General features: G+C 31.1%; 1 protein-coding gene across 1 annotated transcript; it reads left to right on the top strand.

The window, feature by feature from the left end:
- Positions 1–5,753: 5,753 nt before the first annotated feature.
- LOC111697907 (cuticle protein 7) lies at positions 5,754–7,498 on the top strand (the record flags this gene model as incomplete). The annotated part of the gene is made up of 3 exons (XM_023468050.1): positions 5,754–5,888; positions 5,967–6,089; positions 7,161–7,498. Coding segments are annotated over 3 exons (504 nt in total), but the record flags the coding sequence as incomplete, so codon positions are not given.
- Positions 7,499–12,423: the final 4,925 nt, after the last annotated feature.

Raw genomic sequence — 12,423 nt, 5'->3', positions numbered from 1 at the left:
CCTTCATATTAAAGTTAAACTTGAAAATAAAATCCAATTTAATTTAAATATGGCATGACATGATTTAGATGAAAACCTTCCTTCCTGTTCTCAGAGGGCTGAGTAGGGATCAAGGAAATGGATCGTATATCTACAATAAAAAATTGTTACAACAAATTTGTTTTTCTTTTCAACATTTCATGTTATTCTGAAAACACATTTTCTTGAATAAATCAATTTATTTAGTTAGTGAATTTTTTTTTGACACCCTGTTTTAACATTTCTGATTAAATGTTTAAATCTCTTCCTTGTGATCAATTCAATTCATCTTCATCATTTCAATTCATAAACATTTTTAACCCTACCAAGAAATATTAGTGTGATCAAATTTATACGATATTTAAATCTGAGAATTGAAAATGAAAAACATGATGATTTTTACTTTTTAGATTAACAACTTTACGCAGTAAATACAGTTTAAAAGGACTGAAAGCCTAATGTGTATAGTGACCCTCAATGCGAAGACGGCAAATCCCCGATTCTTTGGTTTCTCATAAAAAGTGACAATTGCTTAAAATATCTAATGAAGAAGATATCAAAAATAAACATTTTTCGAGTCAGGAAAAGTATAGTATCTGCCACATTTTTGGTCATATTATAAGTTTAAGGGTACCGTAGTAAATCGGGCATTACCATCTTCGCATGAAGGTCACTTAAAATTGCCCTTATAGTCCCTTTAAGAATTTAAAGTATTAATAGATCTGACAGTTCAGATTCATATTGTTAAGCCAGAGAATCTATAATAAAATTAGATTGGACAATATGCATGTGATGATATATTTAACAAAAAAATTCAATAAAAACGGGACGGCTATTTTCCTAAAATGAATGAAACTAAAGTTGTTTATTTAGGTCCATAAACGGTGCTAGGAAGGTTTTAAATAAATTCAAAAAGTCCAACCTTAAATATTTTATTTTTTTATCAAATATTAAGATGTGTTACATGTTTCTACATCAATCTTTGAAGGGGTTTTCGAATACAAAGTTTACAACTCTTTAACTCAATTATTAAAAATGTTATATTTAAGATTTGTTTGAAACAGCTGTTTTACCGTTCTTAAGACCTTGCATTTCACAAGGTGTGCAATTTCAAATTTATTTTAAGCAGGCCGTTAACCCTGGAATAATTATCTATCATTACGAATGAAGTGCAAATTCAAAAAGTATCAAAATCGCGGGAATATGACAGGAACAAAATCGAATTATGAATGTTTTAATTTACTTTCTCTAATTTCTTTCAAGAATCTTGGCATAGTTTTAGTCTCCCGTTTCTAAACCACTGTGGTTTCAAGGTTGCCAGTTCTCCTGCCAAAATTGATGAGAATTTTGCCAATTACTTCTTGAAAGCTAAAACTAAAAACAAGTGATTTAAAGTTTTGAAATTGTCATGTTAATAGCTACAAAAAAAGTAAAATTGATTTGGAGCGATAAAATCAATGTCAAAGACGTTGCGACACCTAAATTAGTGCATTTTTTCGCATGATATTTTGCCTGTTTTCTAAACTCTAAATAAATGTACTTTTGACAATTTTTGAATCACGAATAGCCAATACAGGAAAAGTAAAGGATGTAAATGCCTGTAGAGATCAAGGAAAGCTCAAAGCATGAAAATCTTCAGTCTTATCAAACTATAATTTGAAAAAAACTTCCTTGCAAGCTTGAGGATGAGTAGAAACAGCTTCTCTTACACCTGGCCATATTTTATATATAATTAAAATTTGTCTCCATGTTACTTTTTGCAGTACGAAGGATTATTAGAATGATTAATCTAAGAAAAGATGGAAAATGAATAAGCTTCTCAAATTTAAAAAAGAATTATCTAAACCCTATAATTTCCCAAAGATAGAAATAAAAATTCCCAATTTTTTTTAATTTGAAGAAAAAAAATCCTTTACACTCAATAATAATACAATAATAACACATAATATTGGTAACAAAACTTAGATTTTATGCCAATTTTCCCCCTTTTTTTCTTCTTTCTTTCCTTTTTTGATGCCTTCTTTTCATTATCTCATTTTCTTTTTATTTGTCTCATAAAGTGTGCCCCCCTGTTCCCCACTTCGTGGGCAAAGGGGGGCACGTGCCCCAGTGCCCCCCCTAGCTACGGGCCTGATTATTAGCTTATATTACTATGGCCGAAGAAGTCTGAACCCATGCAATCTATTTATATACTTTGCTTGTCTGTTAAGATGGCTGTCTGTATCAAACCGGCTTAACTGATCTGGCCCACTTTTTTGTGGGACCTCGCGTGACCCCAGGAAAGGTTCATGAATGATCGAATTTTCAAAAAATTTGCATCTAACAAATTTAGATTTTTAAAAATTTTGAAAATCTACACATTTTTATCTAAAGTAGCGATTTTTTTGTTTGTGAACATTGTTCACAAATGAAATAGAAGTTGGGCGTGAAGCGCCCTAAAAGCCTAGTTTAAGAAAAAGGACTATTAGAAAATAGAATTTTAAATTTAGAACTTCTTGAATTATTATTGGGTATCGTGAATCTTTAAATTTTTAAAATTTGAAAACTAAGGAAAACGATTCATATAAAATTTTCATAACTAATTTAGAATCCAACAAAATTAGATCAATTCGCAGTTTTTTAATACTTTTTAACTCATACATCCTTTCAGTTTTGCGAACATTCCCCTCAAGGTTTGCATGTCTATATGATCATGTAAATATACCATGGTTTCTCATTATTCAGGCTCAGCTGCATATCCTTCCTCAAACACCTTTATCTGGGGATGTGTGGGAGGGGGGACTAGGGGTGTGGATGTTTTGTAGATTTATTTTTAAAATATTTTATATTTAATCTATACGGGTGGCATCAATTACCTATGTACCTAAATACGTACAAAGTAACAAATGAAATTGTGTTTTAGGTACAAAGTAACATTTGAATCGCAGCAAGTGTGCAGTGTACATAGACCCATTTCACTTCAGAAGTTAATTTTCAAGATAGTGGTAAAAAGATTGATGAAATGTCCAGAGCTTTATGTATAAAAATTATATATTATTTTTTATCTTTTCTCCCGATAAAATAAATTACCAAAACTGCTCGAGAATAGCCATGCCAGAAAAAAAGTGGCCCCGGTATGGTATGCATGACATTTGTGTTAGCTTTGAGACCGTATGAGAGCTGTTAGGGTTTAAAATAAAGAAAAAAATTCTCTTTAATCGTGTTTTTATTTAACATTTGAATGTTTTTATTATCATCTGATTGTTTTTATTTATCATTTAATTAAATTATTTATTTAAATGAAATGTACAGTATAACATGAACATTTCAAAGAAGTCTCTTTTATATTTTTAAAAACAGATTAATAATATATTCGAGGAAATGGAACAGAGAGAAGATTGGATGCATTTTCTATTTATGTTGTATGATATTTTTTTGCTGATGACAGCCATTAAAAAGTATTGTTTTCTCTGGATATACTGCAAAACGACATTTTATAATTTTCTCTCTGTAAAATGATTAATTGAAATTCATTGTAAATTGCACTATGGCCGGTCAAAAACATTTCCTCGCTAATCCTGAAAAATGAGTTGACCAAGGCAAAATCCATTGATTAGTTGTATTTGTGATTGTTGACTAATAGTATGATACAAATACACTCCTCTGCCGCTTTAGTAATTGTAATTTGGCGGCATACAGTTCAAACTAGGACCGCAAAGGTTGGCCCAGCTCGGATATTCAAATGTACACCGGTGGGGCGTGACACTCCTGTACCGCTTTAGTAATTGTAAATTGGGGGTACAGTCCAAACTAGGACTGCAAAGGTGGCCCAACTGGAATATTCAAATTAACACCGATTGTACGTGAGTTGTACCGGTTGTACGTGAGTTGTACCGGTTGTACGTATCTACAATTTTATAATGATATAATCATTAGATCTAGTAAATAGATTTTATGGAGACAAATGATCTTAATAGATATTTAAAATATTTATAAATATTGCAGCGAATTGTACAATTTAACAAAATGTTTGCGAATGAATCAAGCAGAGAAAAATAATGAAAATTCTGTAATATTTATTTGGAATTGTAAATTCATGTTTATTGTTTATGAAATTGTAAATATTTAATTGGTTGTAAATAGATTCTGAAGCTATGTATTGTATTGTATCATTGTATTATTGTGTTGCAAATTTCTACAAAATTATTTCAAGTCGCCTTTAAATTATAAAATCCCGGAAATTCATGACACCACTCCAACCCTTGTATTGAAGATATGATATTGTTAGAAGCGTGCGTGCACGGATAGTATATAAACTTGCGCTAAGGTCAGATTTTTATTAGTTTTAATTTAGACATGTTCAAGGTAACATTAACCTTTAAAATATTAAAATTTGTACTTTGTTACAATTTGTTTTGTTTCAATTTTCACTTTTAAGAAGTTACTTATACCAGAACTTTAAATTTTTCCTGGAGCCCCATTTTTCCAAGAAATTCAATATTTTCTCTACTTAATTTGATATAAATGAAGTTTTGACAGTAGATTAATAAAAAGAATAAAAAAGTTTTTTCCCAAATGAAAATCACATATTTATGCTTTTACTGTAATAATCAGAAAACTGTAAAATATTGTCCATATTCTTATTTTTTTATTAATATCTGTTACTTGTAATTGTATTTTGTGGAAACTAAAATTTGTCAAAACATCTTATTCTCTTAACAATAATTCAATTACAAATTTCAATAATTCAGCTACAAGTTACAATATGCATTACAAATTACAATAATGCAGTTACAAATTACAATAATGCAGTTACAAATTACAATAATGCAATTACAAATTACAATAATGCAATTACAAATTACAATATTGCAGTTACAAATTACAATAATGCTTTGAAAAAATTACAATAATTCAATTACAAATTACAATAATGCAGTTACAAATTACAAAACCCTGAAGTGATATTTTATGAAAAAGAAAAAGTGTTCTTATATAAATTAGAAAGTTCCAAAGGGATTTTTAATTTAAAGAATGCTTGCCTACAAAGGAAATTAGATTTCTAATTGAAAGAATGCTTGCTTACAAAGGAAATGAGATTTTGCAACAAACTAAAATGTTCAAGTTCCTATATCTTCGCAACCTGATAGTGTAATCCTGTGATATTTCAAACTAAGATTCTTTGATAATTATCAGTTTGAAATATCTCCTACATTGGGTTGCAAAGATATAAAAATTAGAAAATCTGAGTTTGTTGCCAAAAGTCAGTTTCTTTATCATCTATTCCAATTCAATATTGCATTTTAATGAAAATATTTGATAGATATCTATATAACGCAAACCCTCCATTAAAAACACTGTACACTATACACTACAACAAACTAGACTTTCAAGATGATCTGTAAACCCTTTTTATGTAAATAATTTAAAGGTAAAATGTTGGCGCCCTTTTAGATAAAATTATGTAAATATATAATTAAAAATACATGAGAAAAGAAATATATTAATATCATAATTTGTGATTAACCTTGGATTGCAAAAAAGTGCAAAAAGAGTGCAAAAAACTGTATTTCATTGTGCTCAGATTTAATGAATAGCGAGAGGTTAAGCTTGAAACGCGTGGACATGAACCACTTCACTTTAACTTCCGCCTGTACACAGAGTGTGGTTTACCAACGTCATCTAGTGCCAACTTCTTCATTGCTGTATATAAAATAAAAATAATTATGATCCGAAATAGTTTCTTGAAATAAATTTTTCAGGTTTCTCTATTTGCCGCCTGCCTAGCAGTTGCTGCCGCCCGGCCTCGGGCTGACAGTCCTCCCGGCTATGGTCCTCCACCTCCGGCATATGCCCCAGCACCTAAATACGCCCCTGCCCCCTACAAAGAGGTAAAAAACTAGCAAAAAAAGTTAATTTCTTAAATACTCTATCTATCTATCTATCAATCTATCTATCTATCTACCTAGGATGAGAAGCTCCCCCCTCAGCCATTTGCATATGAGTATGGAGTAAAAGATGAGTATACAGGCGCAGCATTCCAGAAAACTGAGACGCAGAATGATTACGGAGTCGTGGAGGGATCATACACGGTAAATATTTTATGGGGGGGTCGGTTGACCAGAGAGTATGAAGGATCTTTCAAATGTGTGAGACGCTAAATGTTTGAAAAATAAGATAAAACTAAAACGACGGCCCTTTAAATTAGTACATCTCCTCTTTTTACTGATTCTAATAAAATGATTATTAAAAATTTTGTAGAAAAAATGTCATAGAAACGGGGATGAATATTACTCCCCTTCAAACTTTGTTGATATATTTGAGTTGTGAAAATAACTGGTATGCTGCACATAAGCTTAGGATAGGAATTTATCATTTTCTGAATATAAAAGAATATTAAATTCCATACATATAGCACTACGCATGCTGTTCTTTTCATTAATAATCTATTTTTCATTTTTATAGAAATAATGAGAAAAATTATAACGATGGAAAAATTAACTTTAGGTTTTATGAAACTGAAAAGTATAAATAAAAAAGTTTCAATTTTAATAATTCTTAACAAAAATCGCAAAAAGAAGTTGAACTTCGTTGACTTAGTTGAGCCACTTCTCTGGTGCGCCTGTTCAAGTTGAAAACAGCTGGTTCAACTAAGTTGACGTACATTCAATTACTTTTCACTTTTTACTAATTTGGTTACTCCACAAATAATAATGACCTTAAACTTTGATTTTCTAATCCTAAAATTTTTGCGACTTTTGAAATTTTAAACTATGAATTCTGCTGGATCAAACAGTAAAAGGTTTAGATATCAAAGTTTTTCACCATCAGGTTGCAGAGATAAATATTCCATAGAAAATCAATGTCCGAGGCGAGTGTTCATTAGTTTCCAAGCCCCGGCGGTGCGACACTTCAAACTTGACTCTGTCTTCAACATTGATGATACTTTTATAAGCAGGCTGCAGGGCGCAGGCTGAATCTATGTGCCCGTGGAATTTAAAACACCTTAAAAAAGAATTTCGAATTTTGAAGAAAAAAAGTCAAACTGTTTGGACAGTTTTAGCTTACATATAAATATATATATAGATGACCGAAGAGAATTATTATATAGATATAGATGTAATTATTAGGTTGACCTTCTTGGACTAATACATCTATATTAGGTTGACCTTCCTGACGGCCGGAAGCAGATTGTGACCTACCATGCTGACCACGATGGAGGATTTGTTGCTGATGTAAGATACGAGGGTACCCCTGTCTACCCTGACCCACCCAAGGGAGGATACGGACTTTATACCGGCCCAGGGGCATACAAGGGACCCAAACCCGTAGTTAAATACGCCCCTGAGCCCGCCTATGCCCCTGAGCCCGCCTATGGCCCTGAACCTGCCTACCAAACTAGAAGATAAATTAATAAAGTGATAATTAGTTTTTCTATTTTTTTAATTAACCGTTTACTTCTGTTTAGTTAAAGCAGAATAAATATATAATGATGATTTAATCTATTTCTTTTATAACGTAGAGAAGAAGAGAACTCATACATGATACAGGGTAACTAACAATAGCTGAAACTTTAATAAAAACCGTTTAAACAAAACATTGAGGAACACAACATGGAATATACAATACAAATATAAATATGTGTGTGTTGTTATACTTAATTTTGAGAGAATCGTTGTACAAGTTTGATTGATAATGCTGCAGTTGATTTAAAATTTCTTACATTTATTACTTCAAAATTTCCCATCCATATGAAGAAGGGCATAACCATTGCCCAATTTACATCTGTACCCTTGAAACCTTAATCTGATAACGTGGATAATAACGTTATAATAAAAAACAGTTTTCAGAAAGAAAATATATAATTAAAACTAGATCTCTTGCTAGACAAAGCTATTAAGGGTACATTTGGGAATTTTACATAAAACTTTATCAATAATGGGTTCCTTGAAATTACATGTAATATTATGTTTTCATGAATTCGTCAACTTTTTGCAAATTGCAAAATTATACAATTTTTGTGTTATTCTATTTTGTTTCACAGGAGAAAAAAAGAATTGCAAGTTTCCAGTTTTGTTGTTTTTCTGTCACAGTAAAAGTAAAAATAAATATAATTGTTCACCTTTTATAAAGTGAAATCTTTGTCGACTGAACTAAAATATGTGTTGGACTAAACACCCGAATTGTAATCATAATAGTGAACGAAATTTGCTTCGTTTGTGGAGAATTTTTGGACTTTTAAAGAAAATTTAATTTGTGTTACCAATATTATGAGTAAAGGATTATTTTATCTTAAAATTAAAGAAAAAATTTTGAAATGAATTATATAAATAACTTGGCCTGTCTGTCTGTCTGTTTGTTTGTATTTATCCAATAAACGTCAAACCCAATTCAGACCAATTTTTTTGTGGGACCTCACATGATCACAGCTGTAAGGGTTTGAATGCTCGGAAAATTGTACAAGTCCACGAAAAAAAAAGTGTAAATACACTTCATTTTTTCATTTTTTATCTAAGAGAAAATGCTGACAGAGTTAGCAAGAATAAAATTTGATAAAGAAGATGGGCGCGAACCGCCCTGATAGAATACTTTTGTTGACATGAAGATTTTTTAATCAGCGGGGAAAAAAACTTCAATAAATGTTTTCTGGAATTATTAATCAAGAAGAAAAAAATTTAATGTTAATCCAAGAGAGATTAATAAAGAGAGAAAACATATTAACAAGAAGTGTGAATGGAAATAGTTATTTTAAACAGAATTGTATAGAGGGTTGATCGAAAGACTAAAAAGCTATACAAATGAGAAATACAGGTTTCACTATTGATTTAACCCTATCCCCGCTGGGGTACTTGAAAACCAGGTCTAAATCAACATTTCTTTGTATGAAAGTTTTGACTTACAAATAATTATCAACTAGTTTGTGAGTTTTAAAGATTCTAAAACAAACACATTTACAATTGTGAGATTGATGCATACCTTTTGAAAACTTAAAATTCTGAATTATATCTTAATTTTTCATTAAATTTTTATTGACATCATTTTATGTCAGAAAAAAGGGTTTAAGCAATAAGAATCTTCGATAAAATTTCTGCATTAAAGAATGTTTTTTTTTGGATTTGAAAATGGATTTCAGTTGTAATTTTAAAAGTGAACCTCCATTTAAAAAAAAAAGATATCATTGTGTGCCAATCTTATAAGTGTTTCTTTTATTGTTTTTTACAGGCAAATTTTGCAGTATACTCTATAGAATTAAAAATTTAAATTTGTTGAATTAATAACATCGGTATCTTATTAATTCTCATAAAAAGCGCTTTAGGGCACCATTTGAACCGTAAACTGTGACTCTACAGATGGATTAGTTGTGCAGTCCTTTTAATGGTTGCAATTCGCTTATTGATATAAAATCTTGAAGTTAAAATTTGAACAAAAGAGCAATCTCCAAATTACATCGTTACTTGCTGTCGGCCCCACTAAACGTACTGTCATACAGTCAAACCCTTATTAACGAATATATCGGAAGAATTTATCAAATGTCGTCTTGACAATTTTTCAATGATTTTTATACTATATTACTTAAATTTCAGTATTTGCAAAAATAAATAAATAACCATGAATATGCGGGAACAGTTTTAAAGAGTTCCTTATAATCATTTCATTAAAAAACTAAATATCTGCAACATTCCAATTATCAGAAAGTGAAGAAAACGACATTTGTTGAATTCTTTCGATGTATTCGTTATTTTGGGTTTCACTGTAGTTAAATTGACAATACATTGTCTTTAAACTTTTTTGTTACTGTTAAACAAAATCAAATTCGATATTTTCCGTTATGGAGATGAATAAAAGAATTATTACATTTCTGTTTAATTAGAAAATGTATTTTCTTGTGACAGCTTTAAAAGAAATGAAAGAAAAACATTTGAACCAGAGATCAGAACTTTTATGTGAAGTATTCTTAATCTAAATGCTTGATCTTGATATTCAACGTGTGTTCGCAGTGTTCTCCCGGCATCCAGACTGAAAACATCTACCCTCTACTGTGCTGCCTAATACCTGCCCTGTGTTGGCCCCCAGCGACTAGGGCTGGCCCTACCAGCATCAGCTGAAATGTCGGAAACACCCACCCTGCCTCTTCAATACCTCCCAAGTATACCAACATGAGCTTGATACAACAGGTCCTAGCTCTCTACCAGGGAGCTGAGAGGACTGGAGATTCTGTTGAGAAAAAATCCCCAAGACTGTTCGTGTATTTAATGTAATAGATACAAGAGGAACAGTAAACTCTGCATCTACCTCCCAGAGAAAGAGAAAAACAAGATCTCAATCTCTTGCTTCATCTCCTATTCCTCAGGTGGATGGAGATAATAGGCACTTAAGCATCGATTCTGAACCTGATCCTACCCTTAAACCTGAACCTGATCCTAGCCTTGAACCTGAACCTAGCTTAGAACCTGAAACTGTTCATGAACCTGAACCAGAACCCAGCCTTGAACCCGAACCTGATCATGAACCTGAACCTAGCCATGAATCTGAACCTAGCCCTGAACCTGAACTTGAACCTAAACCTGAAACTGTCTTTGACCCCGAGCATGAAACAGAATCTGAGAGATATTTTCGAATTTTAAAAACTTTAAAATATCACTGCGCCTTGGTAGAGAATCTTAAAACTTAAAAACATGTAATATGCTATAATTTTCTGCGATAGTTAAAACCTGATATCATATTTAAATGTATTTATAGCAAATAATAAATATTTAGATCTTTAAAAAAAAGATATTCAATTTTTAAATTCTCAATTCTTAAAGTTAAAAACATCGATATCTTATTCATTCTCATAAAAAGTGCAAATTCAAAACTCCTACTTTGGGGGTGGATACGTTTTCAGAATTAGTTTTTTTAAGTTATTAAATAACGACAACGAAAAATTAAGTGAAAATTATTCAGTGATCTAATTAGATGGTTAAGAACATATTTCTAAAAAGTAATAATTGTCAATAAATCAATGCTAAAATCGATTATTTTGTTTGCATTTTTATATTGAATTTCTTATTTTTTTTAAACTTATTCGCAGATTTCTTCAAATTCTTCAAATGTCGTCTTTTCAATAATAATTCTAGAAAATCTGCAGAAAATCTTTGAATAATGAGAAACCAGAATAATGAGAAAATAGAAACTAATAATTGATTTTAAGATTATAAGGTAAGATTACTTATTTTCAATGATAAGATTAATTTTTATTTTCTCAACATGTTCCTATACATAACGTCTGTAGTTTATTGTAGAACTTTTTTACATTTTGTGTCGTCGGTATTTAATAATTTTAAAAAACCGAATTCTGAAATGTATCTACCCCCAAAGTAGGAGTTTTGAACGTCGAATTTGCGCTCAAACTCAGGATTTAAAGATCTTTAAAAAGTTTAATATGTCTCAAATGAATCCGAAAAAAGTTTTCCACACACTGCATACTCAGTTCAACTACCTTACATGGCCGGTCACTACCTTTAACTATTGCGTTACAAGTTGTAAATGCAATTATGAATTATGTGCTATTGCGTTCGTTTTTATTGAGCAAAAAAATCGCGCCAGCGTAATTGCAAATTGTTAAAAACTTTATGCGTAATAATGCTTAACAAATCACAAATAAAAATACAATTGCGTCGAAACCTGGAGTGAAACCCAGAATTAAGAATGAGCTGCATTCACAAGCTCGTTATTATTAATAATTTAAAAAAATCAAATTATATGAATATGATCTAGGAGTAGCTTAACTTTTTATTCCTGGTTAAATTACTTAATCTGTAAGACAGCTCAGCAAACTGATTTCTTGAAACAAAACGATTTCTATTGATATCCTTGGTTCTCTGAAGGCACCTTATGAGAACTTCTAAGTTTTAAACTGCATTTAAAATATCCAAATTTGCTTGTTAAAGATATAAACATAAAAAAAAGCTGAATAGCACTCTTTTGATTTAATTGATTCAGCCAAAATATAAAACAATGAACATTGTTCCTAAAACTTAATTATTTAATTTTCTTTGAAAAGAATATTCAAAATGTGTGTTCTATGAAATTGGGCAAATGATTACATGGTCCAATTCTATGTTGAGTAGCTCCGGTAAAATCTTAAGCAAAAATAATCTGACGGAACTAAGATGCACCCGAGCTACTCTGCAGCAGTCAGACCGAGCACACTCTCATCTAACTGGTGCTCCGGTTAGTCGTTATCATAGAAAACAGTGCACGAGCTCGCATTTTAATGTCGCGGAACTTTTTTATGATGTTTTGGGTAATTTGACAGTCTTTACTTCACATGGTTTACGGTGTTAATCTCCTTGTATCTATCTATCCAGGGTGGTGAAGGGAGGAGGACAGGTGGAAGAGAGCCTCGTATCCAGAGCAGTAATCTGTTCATTCTAGTTTATATAC

The sequence above is a fragment of the Eurytemora carolleeae genome, unplaced genomic scaffold (assembly GCF_000591075.1).
Source record: "Eurytemora carolleeae unplaced genomic scaffold, Eaff_2.0 scaffold236, whole genome shotgun sequence".
Lineage (NCBI taxonomy): Eukaryota > Metazoa > Arthropoda > Copepoda > Calanoida > Temoridae > Eurytemora > Eurytemora carolleeae.
The sequence above is the reverse complement of the archived record's forward strand: the minus strand, read 5'-3'. Positions and strand labels throughout refer to the sequence as shown.